The sequence below is a fragment of the Equus quagga genome, chromosome 6, assembly GCF_021613505.1.
Source record: "Equus quagga isolate Etosha38 chromosome 6, UCLA_HA_Equagga_1.0, whole genome shotgun sequence".
NCBI lineage: Eukaryota > Metazoa > Chordata > Mammalia > Perissodactyla > Equidae > Equus > Equus quagga.
Window position 1 is genome coordinate 74,801,860 of NC_060272.1, and position 18,516 is coordinate 74,820,375.

Sequence of the window (18,516 nt, forward strand, 5' to 3'; positions counted from 1 at the left end):
AATCAAATAATAGTTTGAGAGCACATAAAGGGTTTAACACAGATGTGGTCACCCGATGTTCTCCAGCTCCTCTGGGGAACTGGCAGAAGTAGCCACACGAGGGATTTTGGTTACTTAAAGGAAAAGACCCCTAAGTCCTTTAAAACACTGACAGGAGCTCCTGAGGGAGGGCTAAATCTCCTCTCCTGGAGTTTTTTGTTTTTGTTTTTGTTTCTGGATGTTTACGTGTTTGGAATGGATTAATCACAGTTCTGCCTGAGGATAAATGGCAGACACTCGGTGAGGCCACCAGCTTTCTGATGTGATGCTAACAGACACAGGATTGGACTGAGAGCATCTCCAGGAGGTTTGTCCTGAGCGACCTCATGCTCAGCCAGAGCTGCCTGCGCACCTTGCTTTCCGTGTCCTTTTTGACAAGTCTGTCAACAAAAACTCAGGAGAGCATGGACCCTCTCAGCTATTCAAACTGGCTCTGTGATGAGAGGTTGCTGCCATTCAAGACAGCTGCTCTCAGCCAGATTTAGTTTGCACTGCATAGATCTGACACATAAGACTTCTTCGGCTCCCCCATTTTAGCAAAACTGCCCTGATAAGAACTTACAACCTAATGGAGGAAGATGTAGATTAACTACCTATGATCCATTCACAACTATTTGTTGGAGAATATGCTGAATATCTGAACCCACCCAGGCTTTGCCACAGCTACTTAACTTCAAAATAAACCTAGGATTTTGATTAGTTTAACATTAGCTTCTTAAAGTAATTGTTGCTGTCATTGTGGCATCATAAAGTCACAGCCTAGTGTTAGTAACTTCTTAATGGAATCACTCATAGGATAATTACTTTGTGGAACAGATATATTGAACCTCAACGACCTCGGGCTAAGTAACTGCCTCTTACGAGTCTCCTTGTTCGGAAGGTTCCCTCCATGCCAGCGGAGAGAGAGGTGACTCTGAAAGATGACAGGCAAGGACAGGGACAAAATATCTCCTTTAATCCTTCATCAGAGCAAAACACCACAATAGGCGTTGTGTGAGAAAATGTGTCATTCAGGGACCAACCATGGAATCTCATCGTGGAAGAAAAGGTAGACGTTTTAGAGCCCCCAGGATTTGAATCTTACTGAGTTACACTTTGGTATTTTTCGGTTCTTTTTTTTTGTAAATTATGGGTAGAAACAATAATAATTGGGAAAGCTCTATAGACCTCCGAGAGTCCTCCTCTATGCACATACTGAACCAGATAGTTTACGGCACAGTAACATGACCTCCCTAAACCAAGAAGGATGCCTCCACAAGTAGAGGCCATAAATATAGGGAAGGGTCCTAGGAGGGCCAGTTGCCTGCTTTACCGTCTTTATTCAAGAGTCTGCAAAGTCTGCCGGGACAGAGCTGAGCCCAAGGCAGGCTCTTTAAAAGCTGCCGTGTCCCACTGAGCTGGAGGGCAAAGCAGAGTTCAAGGGAGCAGATGAAAAAAACAGCTTCTGTCTGAGGGCAGGTCTCTAACGCCCACCCCTTTTCTGTTCCTCTCCTTCCAGGAATACTAAAGCATCTCCTTCTTGTTGAGACATCTGACAACGGCAGTCTAGAAAATCTCCCAAAGCATCTACTCTGGACACTTAGAGATGGGGCTTCAAAGAGGGGCTACAAACTGGATGCTGGCAGGAGCTTGGGCTACGCACGATCACTGGGTGTGAATTTAATTCACATCCTCATCTTACCAAATTTCAAGTCTTTCGTTTAGCTATTCAAGTCTTCCATCAATTTTACACATTACGCTCAGTATCCTCCCGGACTTGGAACTTGGCTTCGCTCTTCTTTATTCAGCAGCAGAAGGAACATCCGGCATTCAGAGCACCAACTCTGGCACCAGGCTGCCTGGGTCTTTTTATTCTTGATTCTCTACTAGTTGTGTGTCCTTGGGCAAATTACTTAACTTCTTTATGCTTCAGTTCCTTCCTCCGTGAAATGGGGTAACAAGGGTGTCCTGAGGATTCAATGACTCCTATTAGTAAAGCCCTTACCACAGAGCCTGGCAGGCCCGTAGGTAAACGCTATAAACGGCGCACTTAGAAATGCTGCGCACCTACCATTTGCCAAGGTACCGTGCTGGTCACTCTGTCCCCACATCTACGCTACACAAACTTGCATCGTGGTATCGAGGAAGAATAAAACGAATCTCTAGTTCTTGTTTAGCTTGGAAAGGATCAACATGCAAACGCTAACCTCGGACTTCGGGTCACACACACGAGCTGCGTCTGGGTTCACTTCACTATTTCAGCCAACATCAGCGCCTCCGTGCCAGACGCCGTGGACGTGATGAGGAAACGGAGCCTCGGTCCTTGCTCCCAAGCAGCTACTTCAGGCTGAACTAGTTTCCTCATCTGTAATAAGGAAGGTAACACCTGATTCGAGCAGTTATTTAATGAGAATAGACAAAGCAGTGTGTTCCGCTGGACTCCAGTGTATAAACGTATTTCCTCCCATGGGATAAACGCAAGTCTTCTCCACTCGGGCGGCTTCGCTGTCACGACTGCAGATCCCCACTCCGCCACCGAGGACCCTCCCACCGGAGAGGAGGCGAGCGCGGCAGGAGGCTGGCACCTGAGGGCCCCGGACCACGGACCACAACGGGGCGTCGGCCCTGCCCCAGCGGGTCTGCGCGACCCCCGCAACCCCACGGACAACGGATGAGCGGTTCCCAGCCCCCCAAGCACAACTCCGCTCGAATCTTACCCGCCGGCCCCCTCCGTCTGTCCCGGCGGCCCCGCGCGGTCACCGAGCGCAGTCACCGACGCCGCCGGGGCAACCTCTTAGCGCCCGGCTCCGTCTGCTCACCTGCAAACAGGGGGCAGGGCTCCCCGACGCACAATAATTATAAGACGCTTATGAAACAGTTTATTAAACATGAAATTAAAACTGCATTTTACTAAACAAAAGACGTTTACGAAACAAGCCTCTGTAAGCCCCAGTGGGCACGTAGAAGCACGGAGGCTGGCGTCAACGTAACGTAACGAGAAGAGCCGCTGACGGTCGCAAGCGCGGCACGGAGTCCGCGACGCCCCTCTAAGCAGCAGGAACTTGCGCGCCCCCCGCACTTTCTGTCGGAGGTATTTATCCCGCCAGCTGGAAAGGCGCTCCTCCCACGTCACCTTTCCTTTAAAAGACGCCGGGCGAAGCCCCGCCCACTACGGAAAGCGAAGGGGTCTCACGGCGGAGCCCGTTTACCGGCTCCTTCTGCCAGATTTTGCTCATCGCCGGCCGGTACAGGTAAAGCTACGGGCGAGGGGCGCTGAGCACGCAGCGGGGGAACCTGCGGCGTGAGGACGTAGTCTTGGGGACGTGCCTGTGGAGGAAGCGACATTGCCCTCGGCCGTGTCCCTGGAAGGTCACTGCCACCCATCCCGTTGGGCGGGACGCAGAGAGGCCCCGCAGGCCCTGCCGCGGGTCGGGGACTCAGCCAGGCGCTAAAGCTGACTTCGGGCGCAAGCCGCTGTCCCGGTAGCCCGGAGCCGCTCCTTCAGTCCCCTGGCCCTTCCGCCTCGCCATCCCGGCGCACGTACGCACGCACGCCTTACGTCGCTGGGGCCCTTCTCCAGCCGAGGCGCGCCGCAGGTCCCCTTCCGGGGTGGGCGTGGCCGCCGCCGGTGCACGTGACCGGGTGTGCATTCTCGGAGCGCTCCTGGCCGCTTGGTCCTGGTTTCTGCCCCGGAGCGGGAAGGGCAGACGGGACTGTTGCCTTGCTCCTTGCAGCCCCCGGAGGAAGCTTTGTTGGGGAAGGTCGCTAAGGGATTGTGGGATTTTTCCTTTTCCCCCATTTGTCATTTAGTAGGCTTCATGTATGTATAAGACTCCTGAGAAGTTTTCTCCCTGAAAAGCCGCAGTTCCAAGTCCATGTCACGAGAGGCCTCAGTCTAAGTAAGTAGATAGAGTGGAGAGGGTTCTGGAAAATGAACTACTGTTTATTGTGCCAGGCACAATACAATAAAGGATAAATGAGATTCATTCCCTGCTTCATAGAAATTACCATCTAGTGAAGAAGAGAGACGGTCATAAGGTAATCACAAAATTGTAATTGTAGTAAGTGCCATAAAGGAAAGAAACCCTACTGTGGAAGCATTTAATGTTGAGCTCAACAATCAGATGGGGGCGGGAGACAGGGAGGAGGGAGGTGTGGCTTAGCTAGGGAGGTAATTAGAAGAATGATAGCAGCAGGCAAGCATCTGGTGTTTCCTAAACCAAGGGGAAGAGCATTTCCAGAATCTGAAAGGCGTTGTGGCTTCGGCAGGGAAGGAAGTTTGGTATATAACGAGGCTGGAGAGGTGGGAACGGCCTTTTGGCCTCATGGAAGATGTTGGTCGTCGCAGGGCAATTTAAGGTGGGGAGAGCACTGGGGGTGGTGACCGCAGTGCAGAGGCGGGAATTGATTACAGGGTTCAAGTGCGGTGTAGGAGCCTAGGAAGGAGACTAATGGGAATGCAAACGAGATGAAAATGTCTTATCCTAGGGCGGTGGCAGTGGGTGTGGAGAGAGGTGGATGGAGTGGAGTGGTATTAGGAAGTAAAATTGATGAGACTTGGTGTTGGATTGGCTGTGAGAGTGAGGGAGGGCAGAAGCAGAAAAGACGACTTGTGGCTCGGGATGGACCATCATGCTGGCCGCTGAGATAGGGCGTTCTGGAAGAGCAGATGACCGTTTAGAAGATTAACGTACAAAAATAAGTCCAACTTTTAATATTGAGTCTAGCTCTGGATGTAAAAGCTTTTTAAAAAATGTTTTCTGGATAGTTATTTCAATAAATAACTGAAAAAGTAAAATAAATGAAAAATTTTATGGCTAAAGAAGTGTGGTTAAGAAATTGGCCAAAGATATATCTTGGCTTTTTCTAGTGTTACAAATCAGTGTTTTCTCTCTTAAAGAGCGAGCCTCAGTATAGAGAGTACTTTGTGCTGGTCCTGGAAGAGCAAAGCCAGAGCCAAGGGAGAGTGTCATGATGCAGTCCCCTGGGATCAAGGCTGCACAACTCCAGCTGCAATCGGGCAGGTGGGGCAGTTTGCAGGTCTGCAGGCAGAAGCAAGGACTTTGTGAAGCTCCTTTGGAAGGTGTCAGAGAGGATTCTTAAAGTCCTAGGCATTGGCAAAATTAATTTCACAAGTATTTATTTCACTAGGATCTATGTAACTTTGATCCAGCCTCCCTGGAAAGAATCGGTATCGATAAGAGCTTGTGAATATCAGATGTATAGGAAAGACAGGCAGTACGTGAACACTTTCACGTAAGAGAAGTTATTTTCATCTTTTCAGTCTATGTAATTTCAAAATGCATGCAAGCAGTTTACTTTCGTACAAGATAGGGCCCTCTCATAACCACACATTTAAATCATGTTCCAGGAAGTTGCCTTACAAATACCTTATCAGTACCTCCTAAAGAGGTAATGTGGAATAATGTATCATAAGGGCTACCTGTGAAGAGGTAATGCAGAATACTATATTAGAAAGGGAATGCAGCTGTCCTTTGGAGAATAATCGTTTGGTCTTTTTTGTACAGTAATGTTCACAGCAGCTTTATTTGTAATAGCCAAAAACTAGGAATAGCGTAAGTGTTCATCAACTGGACACTGGATATAAAAATTGCAGTATATGGGGCCACCCTAGTGGTGTAGTGGTCAAATCTGCGCACTCCGCTTCGGCGGCCCTGAGTTTGCAGGTTTGGCTCCCCAGCACGGACCTACACACCACTTATCAAGCCACGCTGTGGCAGGCGTCCCACATATAAAGTAGAGGAAGATGGGCACGGATGTTAGCTCAGGGCCAGTCTTCCTCAGCAAAAAGAGGAGGATTGGCAGTGAATGTTAGCTCAGGACTAATCTTCCTCAAAAAATGAAATAAAAAATAAAAATAAAAATTATGGTATAGTCATATACTGGGACAATTCTCAGAAATAAAAAGGAGCAAACTAATGATACGTGCAACAACATGGATGAATCTCAAAAACATGCTGAGAGGCCTTACAACAGGGAGTACATACTGTTGGATTCCATTTGTATGAAATCATGGAATAGACCCAGATGAAGAAAAATCAGAACAGTCCCTGCTTCTGGATGGGCATGGGGATTGACTTGGAAGAGGCATGAGGGAACTTTCTGGGGTGACGGTAATATTCTGCAGGTTGATAGGAGTTTTATTTACAGAGATGTTTGTACTTGTCAAAACTAATGAATCAAATGATATGCTTAAGATTTGTACATTTCCTTGTATGTAAATTTTTCCTCAAAAGAAAACGACAAGAATTGTAAACAAATATTGAACTCTGGTTAATGATATTCATGCTGAAGTTTTTGAGGATGAAGTTTCCCAATATCTGCAGCTTACTTTGAAGTGTATCAAAACATAAATAAAATGGATGGAAAGAGGAGTAAATGGATGGATAGATAAAGCAGGGAGAGCAACATGTAGAATCTGGGTGAATGGGTATTGGGGTGTCCACTCTACAGTCTTTCATCTTTTCTGTATGTTTAAACATTCTCATAATAGTTGGGGAAAATTGTCCTCAAAGAATATTGTTCATTTTAGAGAACCAAAGACTAATGTGAAAATGTAGAGAACACATCTCTAAGCTCACCTGAAATACACAACATGTGGAAGTAGCCACATATTTACTTCATGATTTCCCACTTTATGGCTTAAAATTTAAATCATTTCAATTCCTTATGGAATGCGTGGGTCAAACATTAAAATTCCTCTGTGTTGTGTGCATTGGAATAATGCGATTGATATTTTTTCGTACATTGTCCTAGGAAAGTAAGTGATGATACTGAAGAGGTCCAAGAAGAGAGATGAGACTGAAAGTAGCAGGAGTTGCTAAAAGAGAGAAAATAGAGCACAGAGTCGTCAAGGGGCTTTGGGACATTTGTCAGTTCAGCCTCCAGTCCTTGGAAGATAACGGGATTTTTCAGTGACCCAATCTCAAGGAAATAAGGAACAACAACACAGAAATTACGTGTTTCTTTCCAGAATGTGGAGTCAGCTGCTGAGTTTGAAACTGCTAATAGATGCAGACTCATGCAGCACAGCATGATTTCAAAAAGGTCTGAGTAATCATGGAATCAGAAATGAATATCTCATACTATAAAATTATGCATTTTAAGTAACTGACTTAATTGGCTTTTAAAATATTTTTGGACGTCTCAGAAAGGATAGTCGTGGGAGTATGAGTGATTAAATGTGTGATAAGAACATGAGCATTTTTATTTTAATTTAGACTCCTGGTTCATCCAGCCTATTATTTATTTGACTGAAGTATCAAAGACATTTCATCAGAGAACATGGCTTCCTGTTCTGCATCAACCTCGAAAGGCTAAAGGTAATCCCAGATATCCTAGCTTAAACTGCTTGACCCCACTTATAGTATAATGTTTTCTTACTCACTTTCTCATGTCATCTTTTTCTGGGGGTCCTGATACAGTGGTTCTTAACAGGAGAGGGGCAAGGAAACACCTTATGTTTTGAAAAAGCATCCCCAGATGACGTTGCTAGGCCTCCGGTTTCTAAGAACCACTACTCTAAAAGAGACGTGTTAACTTCTAACTGTTAGCAAAAAATTGTGCAAGTTCTGCTTCAAACCGAAACCACCACCATTTATGGTGGTGTGACACTTTTAGACTTTGGTTTGATGAAAACTAGATGGAGAAATAAAGGTGATTTGCATTACAAAAAAATCAGAATTTTAAATTTGTAAAGTTCCTTAGACATAGGCTTGAAACTAATGAAGAGGATATTTTTTAAAGATATATAAAGCACAATGCCAATTTATTAAATTATGGCGAAGTATATAACTTATACAGACTGGAATAATACTGGCATGGCCATTGAACTTTTTCCTTCCTGTAGGCTGTGGAGTCTTTTTTAAAAAAACTTTTTAATTATTAAAAAAATTTAAACATACAGAGAAGTTGAAAGACTAATAACTAACCACCCATATACCTGGATTCAGCAAATCTTGCCGTAACTGCATTTCTATTTTCTGCCAAACCGTTTCAAAGTAAGTGGCGGATGTCATGACACTCTGCCCTAGATACTTCAGCATTCCTTTCCTAAGAATGCCATTTTCACACCTAAGAAAATTAACCACACTTCTCTGATAGTATCTAATCCACCAAGAATCTAATCCATATTTACATTTCCTCCTTTATCTCAACATGTCTTTTTAGTTGCTTTTTTCAAACATACTGCATTTTATAATTCTGTCTCGTTAGTCTTTTATTCAAGAATAGCCTCCCTCCCCTGTCTTTTTATTCCCAGTGGCACTGAGTTTTTTTAAGACGCCAAGCCGCTTGTCACGTCCCGCAGTCTGTATTTGTCAGATTGTTTCCTGTTGGTGTCATCTGATTTGTTCCTCTCTAAGTCTGGTGCTTGTGTTCCTTGACACCGGAAGCTAAGTCTGGAGGTGGAGCAGGTTCAGGTTAAACCTTTTAGGCAGGACTGCTTCACAGAAGGCACCGGACACCTGCCACAGCACAGGAGGCGGCGCGCTGCGGTGTCAGCTTGTCCTGCTGAGATGCTGGGTCTCACCTCTGCTTACGAGGGTGACGCCCAGAGTGTGTTTTTCTTGTTTCAATTTGGAAGTGATCTTTGGGTCACCCTTTGGCACCACATGAGTACCTTGGTTCATCTTCAGCTTTTTACCTCATGATATTTGCATCCATCCTTGCCTGAATCCATGATTTGATTTGCGGTGGCAAAATGGTGGTTTATAAATTGCTTTTACTTTTCTTCTCCATTTATTAGCTGGCATTCTCCTCTAAAGAAGAGCTTTTCTTCATCAACTCGGGACGATTACATGTCTTCTTAAAAAGGTAGGGTAAATGCTTTATTCTTTTTCTTTAATTACTCATTTTCACAGTAAAGAGTCGGGGTAATAGTCACATCCAGTTGTAGCAAATGATCTTTCCTTTTTATAGATTTTTGCATATTCAGAGTGTTGAAATGAATTTCAGTCATTATCCCTTACTGTTTAACTTATCACACGTTTGGCCAGTGGGAGTGTCTTCATGCTACCAAATGATAAATGAAACATCAGCAAACAAAATTACACTACAGGAAAATCTTCCAACTGGATGTTTGATGCTAGAAAGGAGTGATTATTAGTTGGGATAATGTTACTGTGGTTATTAAAAAGATAAAAGAGATCTCCCCTCTTAGAGATGACATACAAAAGTCTTTACTGATAAGATCAGATTTATGTTGAAATAGTTCATGGATGGTTGGGAGGCGGGGGGCATCAACACGAAACAGGTTTGGCCATGTGATGTTAATGAGGAAGCTGAGTGATGGGCGCTTAGGGCTTTCTTACACTAGTCTTTCTGTACATATTTGAGAATTTTCCTAATAAAAATTTTTTAATTACTTGAATTTATGTTGGTATTTGCAATTCAAATTTAATAGCCACAGGATTTTTCTTAACTTTGGGTTTATATTTTTATCTGTGGAATGCTTATTTTGAAGAAACATATATATCTTCTACTTTGTTCATCTAAAGCCAAAATTTAGCTTCTGTTGAAGCTTAGTTTCTGTATAAGTCAAGAAAGTGTAAAGCTTTTTAAAATTTGCATAATGGTAAATAACTTTTTTAAAAAACATAGTTATAGTATTTTTCTACCCTTTACCTTTTCTTCTTCTTGGAAAGTGTTTTTAAAGCTTTGAAAAAACTCCACATCATTTTTCTGAAATAGTCTTTATTTTGTAAATAAATACAGTTTTTTATTATTATAAAAAATACTTCCTCCTTATGAAAAACTTGAGAAATAATAAGTAGGAAGAATAGGAAAAGAAATCACTTGTCTTCAACCTCAGATAACCAGAGTTTTCATAAATTTCTTTTCATTTTTTTCTATGCCTAGTTTGTTTGCTTACTTTTAAAAAAAAATCCTAGCTTTTGAATGGTATTTTCCATGTTAATGTGTTGATAATTCGTTGCACGGGCCACGTTAGCTGTCGTCCGTAACTGTTTGTTTCGCCCTAACTCAGAGGGAAATTTGAGACTTGGTGCTGCTATTTTCCAGTGATAAATGGGAAGAAGGCTTCTTTGGTCTCTTCAGACTTTACTGCTCTTTTTGGTTTGGGGACTTTCTCCACCAACACATATCTGACTGTTTTTTATTAAACAGTAAGTATCTCAGCTATTTAAAATCCAGTTCGCTCCAGGCTTAGAGCCTTTACAGCATCTGCAGCTGGAGTCCCCAGCCAGTGAATGACTAGAAAGTAACTCATCTCATTCACTCTGGATGAAACATCTGGCCGTAGATCTCACTGAGGTCAGTGGGCATTTGAAATATCAGCTAGAAATGTGAAGAACGTGGCTTTCCGCATTTGTGTGTCTTGGTGGGGAATGCCGCATCTGAAGACCCAGAGGTTAAATGCCAGCGGACACCGACGTCCTTCCTAGCTGTTTCCTTTGGCTCGTGCATTCATTCACTGCGTACATACTGAGCCAGGCTCTCAGCCCAAGTGTTTGGAACCCAGCAGTGAACAAAACGGACAGTTGCATTTTCTCCTGAAGCTTATGTTCTTGTGAGGAGAGATTGTGAAGATATGTGTAAACAAACATGTAATATGTCAGGCTGGGGTTTTCTTTAAAAGGCAGGTTAATGGGTTTGAAGGTGATGGGGTGTGCTGTTCGAGTGCACAAGGAAGGCCTCGCCCAGCGGTCCCATCTGAGCAGAGACCTGCAGTGAGTGAACCATACAGCTGTGTGAGGGAAGGGAACTTGTGGGTGCAAGGACCCTGGGGAAGGGTGTTTTCTGTGTTTACAAGGAGCAGCAAGGAGCCCAGTGAGGTTGGAACAGAGTGAGCTGGAGAAAACTGGGAAGATGCTGTGGGCGGAGGTGGGTGGGGCTGGGTCACAGAGGGCCCTGGAGGCCCTTGTCTGGGCTTGCCTTCTACCCTGAGTGAGATGGGAGCCAGTGGGGGTTGTCAGCAGTGGAGGGACGTGACCTCCCTTACACATTTAAAAAGGCTCACGGTGTGCCAGGTGGTAATAAATGACAGGGGGCACGGGCGGGAGCAGGGAGGGCAGTCCGGAGGCCAGTACCGTCATCCAGAAGGGAGGATGGTGTTTCTGGAGCAGGGCGATAGCAGGGGGGAAGATGAGAAGTGGGTGGATCCTGGATGTTTTTAGAGGTTGAACAATAGGATCTGCTGAGGAACTGCTAAGAGAAGAGTCAAGGATAACTTTGCTTATTTTTGGTCTGAGCAACTGGAAGGACGTGTTGTCATTCTATGTGACAGGGAAGACTGAGGGAGGAGGAAGTGTAGGGTGGGAGGTCGAGAATTCAGTTTGGACGTGTTAACCTTCGGGGACTGTCAGATATCTCAGAGGAGAGGCTGGGTAGGCGGTTAACTCTACAAGTTTGGGATTCACAGGAGAGGTTGGAGCCAGAGCAATAAATGTGGGTATTAGCAAGCTGGGTAAGGGGGGATGTGAGAAGACACACATTCTATCACTTTCTATTCAATTTACTGTGCCTTTTTTCCCTTCACATCAATCATCAACAAGGGCATGAGGGGTGGTGACAGGGGCGGGATCAGTGGGTTGTACAGCTGGATGGGATCAAAGCTAGGGACAGTAGGGAATTTCCAGTTTTAACAAACACCCCAGGTGATTCTCCTGCAGGTGGCCCCGGGACCGTTGTTTGGGGAGTGCTACTTAAGGCACCTCATCCTACCCTCTTTCATCTTTGACAAGGCTCACCTCTCTGAGTTCTTCATTTGCCGGTGTTTCTCAGCAAACCCTAGATGAGATGACTGCGTCCTCTTGTCCCTCCTTCAGCCTGCATTTCTAAGCTTTACCTAACGTGTGAACGGAAGGAGAGAGACACTCGTTATGGTAGAGAAGCGACTAAAACATCAAAATGCCACTTACAGTGCAGCATTCTAACCATGAAGTAAAACCAGCATCGTGGTGTGTGCCTAACGCTCAGTTAACATTTGGTGGTGACGCCTTCCTTACCTTGTGAGTGGTCTACACGGTCTGAGGTCAGTACTCTGAGTACTGTCAGGGCATCTCCTTCCTGAGTCTCAGCTGGTTCTTCCAGTGGGTCAGCTTCCTTCATGCAGAGTCCCCTTTCCCGTAATAGTGCTCCATCGATAGATTGATAAATTGTTAGCAGTTAATTATGTTAAAAGTTTATGAATTGGTGTTTATAAATCACCAAGGATTTTATATACTGCATTGTCCTACATAAACCCTCAGGATGTTACTTACTTTTTTTTTCCCTGCTTTTTCTCCCCAAATCCCTCCAGTACACAGTTGTATATTTTAGTTGTGGGTCCTTCTAGTTGTTGCCTGTGGGATGCCGCCTCAGCATGGCCTGATGAGCGGTGCTGTGTCCGTGCCCAGGATCCGAACCAGCAAAACCCCATGCTGCCAAAGCAGAGTACGCAAACAACCACTTAGCCACAGGGCCAGCCCCTGATGCTTACTTTTGAAGCTGGCACTACAAGATCTGTGGGAAATAGAGTCAAATAAGATAATATTGGGCGAAGAAAAAATTGGAAAATGAAAGCACCATGCAAATATGGTTTATTCTAACAATAACTTGTACTGGGAACGGTGTTACCATGAGTTAGTGTGACTGTGGTCACTTGATAGTCTGTGTTATTGGTATAAATTTCCTATGCATGGATCCGTAACATTCACAGATGACGTAGTACCCACAGCCTCACACATACACTCCATGTACCACTATATCAAACCACAGGAATAAATGAGTTTAATCAACTTTTCTCCCTACTTTTTAGGATGGCTGCTGTTTTCCTAAAGAGGTTAACATTACAAATCATAAAGACTGAAAAGAATTACACTAGAAGATGTTTTGGTAAATACATCATGCAAAAGATAGTACCTGCACCATTGTCCCTTATTGCTTCTGCCCCAAGACTGTCCTACCTAATTCGTGCAAAAGCTTTTAGTACTGTTGAAGACACCCAGGATGAAAGAAAAAAGAAAAAAAAGAACGAAACAGCTTTTAGTAATATTGGGAGGAAAATTAATGAGCGAATTATTCATGTACTTGACGAGAAGGGCAATGATTTGGGGAACATGCACCGAGCAAACGTGATTCGACTCATGGACGAGCGAGACCTGAGGCTCGTCAGAAGGAACCCTGGCGCAGATCCTCCGCAGTACCAGCTCATGACGGGAATCCAGATCCACGAAGAACGGCTGCGGCTGAGAGAGAGCGGAAAGGCTAGACCTACGCCTGGTGGGTATTTTGCTGTTTGTTCCCTTAGGACTGCACGTCCACAGCTAAATCCGGCATTTGCCAAGGTGCCTGGGGACAGTGGAGAAGTGAAAAAATGGAAAATTCATGGTTTCATTTCTGTTTCCAGTGTCTTTTTTTCATCTCTCACTTATTTCCATTCCTTTTTTCTTTTTTCCTTGATACCCTGTGTCCATCATCTCTTCCTTTAAACCTTTGTTAAATGAGGGAATAAGAAGGTAAACACCATCAAAATGATGGGAACTCTTCTCCCCTTGTCCTTAGCTTTGTCTCCTCGGGCCAGGGCAGGCAGAGTAACTGACGGGTGTAATGAAGTGAGGCTCGGAAGAGAGGGATTCAAGTTCTTGTTCCTGTCCTGGGCCACTCATTTATCCTCCTCAATTTTTTTCATCTTTACAGTGGAGGTGTTACAGTGGAGGTGTTTGGTTAATTACGTGGAAGCACTTTCTAAACTCTGAAGTGATTCATAGAGCATCTCCGTGCCCAAGTATTTGTTACAGTATTCGTAGTAACACTCATTTACATGTTTTGCCAAGCAGCTTACAAAGGACTTGTCATTTAAACTATAGCCATGAATTGGATATTAAGTGTAGATGTTTGTTTTTCATGATTCCTAATAAGAGCTGATCATTATGAAAGTGTTTTAAGGAAAATGCAATGGGACAGGGGCCAGAAGACTGGTCCCAGAGCTGTCACAATGAGGTTGTGTGTCTTGAGAAAATCACACATTATCTGTGTCTCAGTTTTGTAACACTGAATTTAACAATGAGGATGTTGACTGGAAAACAAAAAATATTCAGAAGAGGCCAACTAGGGTGATAAGGACATCAAACTACGTCACAGAAAAAAACGTTGAACAGCCTGGAGAAGCCACATTGCCGTGTTCAGAGAGTTGAAGGGCTCACGTGTTAAAGGTATTATTTTGTTCTGATACAGAAGTAGGACCAACTAGTAGGAGCTGTAAGGAAGCAAGGAGTTGTTAATAAAAGAACTCTTTTTTTAGAAAAATTACATTTATTTTGGAAATTAAAAAGCCTCCAGAAAATATAATAGTAAACACCTGTTACCCACCATCCAAAATGAACAAGTGTTATTGTCATATTTCAGACTTTTTAAATAAAACAAAACATTACAGAAAAGTTGAAGTTCCCTGTGCCCCCTTCTCCTGCTCCATCCTCCCTGCCCTGCTCACTCTGATGCACGCAGGGTATCAATCCAGTCCATGTGTTAAACTCCAGTTACATAGAGAAATATTCATAAACAGTATTTAGGATGATTTTGTATGCATGAAAATCATAAATGGCACACTGTTGTTTTCAAGAACTGTGTTTATATAATAGCTATAGCTATTATAATTACTAAATGACATTTCATCATAGGAATATGCCATAGTTTTGTTAGTCCATTTCCATGGACATTAGGCTTGTTTCCAGTTTGTCATGATTATGAACAGTGAGCATATCTGTCAGTGTCTCCTTGTGGGTTCTCCAGATTCTATCGGGCGAATGTCAGTAGCATGTAAAATTTCTTTCCCTGTGTGCTCACCCACACTTGGTACTGTCAGACTGTGATCTTTGTCATGCCAATGGGTAAGAAACCATATCTTACTGTTCTAACTGGTATTTCCTGTCACCGTTTGAGTTTCCTCTCCCTTGAGTGGCCTATCCATATGCCCTTTTTCTCTACTTTCATGGCTTTTCTTCCTCATTTATAGAGTTCTCTGTTCTGTATGATGCAAAACCTTATCCCAGTTAGATTTCTCACTTTTTGGCCCTTTTTTTTTTAATTACCTAGTAGTGTTTTTGATATAGGAAATTATCAACTTTTTCTTAAGAAAATCATTCCCCTAGCCTGAGGTCACAAACATATCCTTTTTCCTCTGTTTTAAAGTTGTATTTTTTCACGTTTAGTCAGTTGGTCTGTCTTGGGAGACTTTTCTATGGGTTTCCCACATATGAAAACTCTCAATTGTCCCAGTGCCTTTAATGAGTAGTCTGTCCCTTCCCTTTAAGATAACTGCCTGACAGTCAGGCTTTCCAGAGGCAGAGTGAGTGAATGCAGGACCTGGCGAGCTCCCCCTTGTCTGCCACAGTCTGATGACCCCACTGTAGCTAGGAGGGCACCGCAAAAGGAGTCAGATGAAGAGCACTTCCCAGATGCTGATGCACGTCCGAAAGAAAAATAGGGACAATTAAGTTTATCAGAAAGCTAAATCTGCTCCTTTTATAAAGGACTATTCTTTTGTTGTTCTTTCCTCAAATGACAGTAACATTAAGTGGAAGCATTTCATGTTTAAAGACTTGTCAGGTAAAAAATTGGTACCTTTATGTCTGTCTCTCCTGTTTAAAAAAGTGTTTACTCGTCTGTGAAACTAAAATCAGATGAAAAGACCATTAGGGCGTCGGTGGCAAGCTAAGATTTTATGAAGTGTGGGTGATCAAGTTCAGTGGATAGTAAATAGTCCTGGCACCAAGTCTAACTGTTTCAAACTAGGACCGACCCTGACAAAGGAACTAACGTTTTCTTCAAACATTGGACAACATGATTTGGACACAAAGAGTAAACAGATTCAGCAATGGATTGAGAAAAAATACAAAGTTCAAATTACTATAAAGAAAGGGAAGAATGCAGAAGAGCCAGAAAATAAAATAGTAAGTAAAAGCAGGTATGAGTAACTGCTTGTGTTTTTTGTTTTCTGACCTAAAAATATAATTGTAGAAAATCTGGAAAATGTAAAGGCAAAGAAAAGCATCTGGTAATTCCACCCAGTGGTGCTGGTAGCCTTCCAGTTTGTTTTCAAAAGGCAAGCTTACTGTATCTACATTGCTTTTTCCATTGTAGCATAAATATTTTGCCATGTGAAATATTCTACTTCATAATTTAAGGGCTATATACCATTCTATTTTACAAATTGTAGAATATCTAACATTTAAATAGGAAAACTATAAACTGTATAGATTCATTTTTTAAAGTTTGTTTCGTTTTCTTAAATGCCTCTGAGGAGCACTGTGTGTGTGTGTTAGTCAAGTTGTCTTCTGGAAAGTGTGTATTAGTTTATAATCCCAGGATAAGTTTATGGAACATGTATTATGCATTTAGACTTCAATAACTTACCAGCAACTGAAAGGCAGCTTTAGTGTAAGTGGCTTCAAGCCTGGTTCCACGTTCGAATCACGTAGGCCTAGGTCTCAGCGCAGCCGACCCAGCGTCTCTAGAACCAGGTGTCTGCAGTTTTCCCATCGCCCCAGGTGATTCTGTGTGAGTGAGTGGTGGGAACTGCACTGGGCTAACAAATTTTGGGGATGAGGAGAAGTACTCTGCCAGGGCCCAAACCCACTGCTTTGTAGTACTTTTTTGAGGGGGTAGTCTGGGCCCAAACATAGCCCCTCAGTGCCATGAGAGTGGAGATTTAAAACTACCACGCCTTTACTGCGTTAGTTTAGTTACATGGAATTTGTGTAACTGCCTGATTATTGTATAGGTTTCAATCAGCTTAACCACATACGTATGATTTGATAAGCTAATCACTTAAGTAGCAGCAATTCAAGAATGATTGTTGTATGGATATTAGAGCATTAACACCAGAAAGAGTCAAAGACATTGGTTTTTTGTTTTTTGGGGGTTTTTTTTGGCTTGAGCAACAGAAATTTATTGTCTCACAGTCTGAAGGCTGGAAGTTGAAGATTTAAGTGTCCCAGGTTTGATTTCTCTGGTGGCAGATGGCCGCCTTCTCCCTGTTCCCTCCTGGGGCCTTTTCTCTGTGGGTACACATCCCTGGTGTCTCGCCCTCTTCTTATTAGGACACTAGTCATATTAAATTAGGGCCCCAGCCTTATGACTTCATTTAACCTTACTTGCCTCCTTAAAGGCCCTGTTCAAAGACATTGGTTTTAAATTAATCTTTGGCTCTTTTCTCTTTTTTAGGAGGAGATATTTAATCACATACTCCAGACTATGCCTGGAATAGCTACCTTCTCATCCAGGCCACAGTCTGTTAAAGGAGGAAAAGCTGTAATGTGCGTGCTTCGTCATTTGAGCAAAAAGGAAGAGGATGCATATAGAGAAACTCAAGGGACCCAGAAAGGAGACACTCTGAACAGAGAAAATAGAATAGAGAATTAGATGTTCTGTTCTGCAGCAGTAATTTTAATAAAGAAAAATGTGCTGCCAAGAAAAAATAACTGAGCTGGCTGATGTGTAGTCCTTTTAAACAAAGCAAGCTGCTCTCTGGCTGAGGGCGAGCACTGCGGCGGTCAGGGGCGCCTGGTCTGGAGGGCAGCGCAGTGACTCTCCGTTGGTCGGCAGAGAGACGCCTTGTTCTTGTTTCTTTTTAGGAGGGATATATCCACTGAGACGAGAGGCCAAACTCCGCTTTTCACGAGAAGGTTTTACCTTTGGAAACAAGGAAAACAGATGGTTAGAATTCAAAATCAAACCTGTGTGAACTGACTTTCCAATAGGTGTACGCCCTGACAGGTCCCCAGCATCCCTTCATGAGGAAGTGAAGTGCATACGGTCACTGTCAGCAGTAGCGCAGACGCACACAGTAATACGCAGTTGAAAATATACTAAGTAGACTGCATCTGGCTTAAGCAATCTATGTTTTTAAGTTAACAGAAAGCCTAAGTTGTCTCAACTTACTTTGAGCTTCATTTTCTTCTTGTCAGGGTCATGCACAACGGCATGCCTAGTGAGACTTTGCTACAATGAAGGAAAGACAAAAAGTTATAAAGACATTGCCATTTGGTGTCTATTAAAATGAAACTCCGTGAGTTACTTAAACTGTCAGACTTCTGTTATGTTCTGTTGAGGGATCTGACCTCTACCTAAAAAGATTCCCCCACCAGAGTAGAATTCCTCAAATCGTGGACCTCGATCCCCACCTCTCCCAGGACCCAGCTTAGGAATTCATCCAGTCTCAACTACCCACGGCTTCTTAGTTCTGGCATAAGAAAGGGGGCATGGGGAGCGAGTTCTGCATAACTATTCCAAGCTAAAGGAGGTTCTTTTAACTGAATGTTATCAACAGCATTCCCCAAAACCAGTGGAAACTCTGACAAAGTCTTGCTGTGCTTGATGATAATGCTGAAGTTATTTTCCAACGGTTTGGACCTCTGCTGAGCCAGCATCTCTCTCCTCAGCCTTTATTATAATCCATGGTAAGCGCTTGTAGGAGCACCAACTCGAGCGAGAGTCTGCGAAACTGCACGGGTCCCTCCACTTAGCGTCATGTTCTTA

At 43.6% G+C, this 18,516-nt stretch overlaps 2 protein-coding genes across 2 annotated transcripts in view; one reads left to right on the top strand and one right to left on the bottom strand.

Annotated features, from left to right (window-relative positions):
* Window positions 1-17,459, top strand: MTIF3 (mitochondrial translational initiation factor 3). The gene is given in 7 exon segments (XM_046664148.1): window positions 1-3,269; window positions 7,260-7,361; window positions 8,786-8,853; window positions 12,797-13,260; window positions 15,772-15,929; window positions 17,203-17,316; window positions 17,318-17,459. Coding segments are annotated over 4 exon segments (792 nt in total). The 5' UTR covers window positions 1-3,269; window positions 7,260-7,361; window positions 8,786-8,853; window position 12,797; the 3' UTR covers window positions 17,375-17,459.
* Window positions 17,404-18,516, bottom strand: part of GTF3A (general transcription factor IIIA) — a 15,276-nt gene continuing 14,163 nt past the window's right edge. The window contains exons 9-10 of the mRNA XM_046663868.1: window positions 17,920-17,979; window positions 17,404-17,670 (exon numbers count right to left, since the gene is read on the bottom strand). Coding sequence (XP_046519824.1) covers window positions 17,485-17,670; window positions 17,920-17,979 — 246 coding nt within the window. The 3' untranslated portion in view covers window positions 17,404-17,484. The remainder of the gene's footprint in view (window positions 17,671-17,919; window positions 17,980-18,516) is intronic.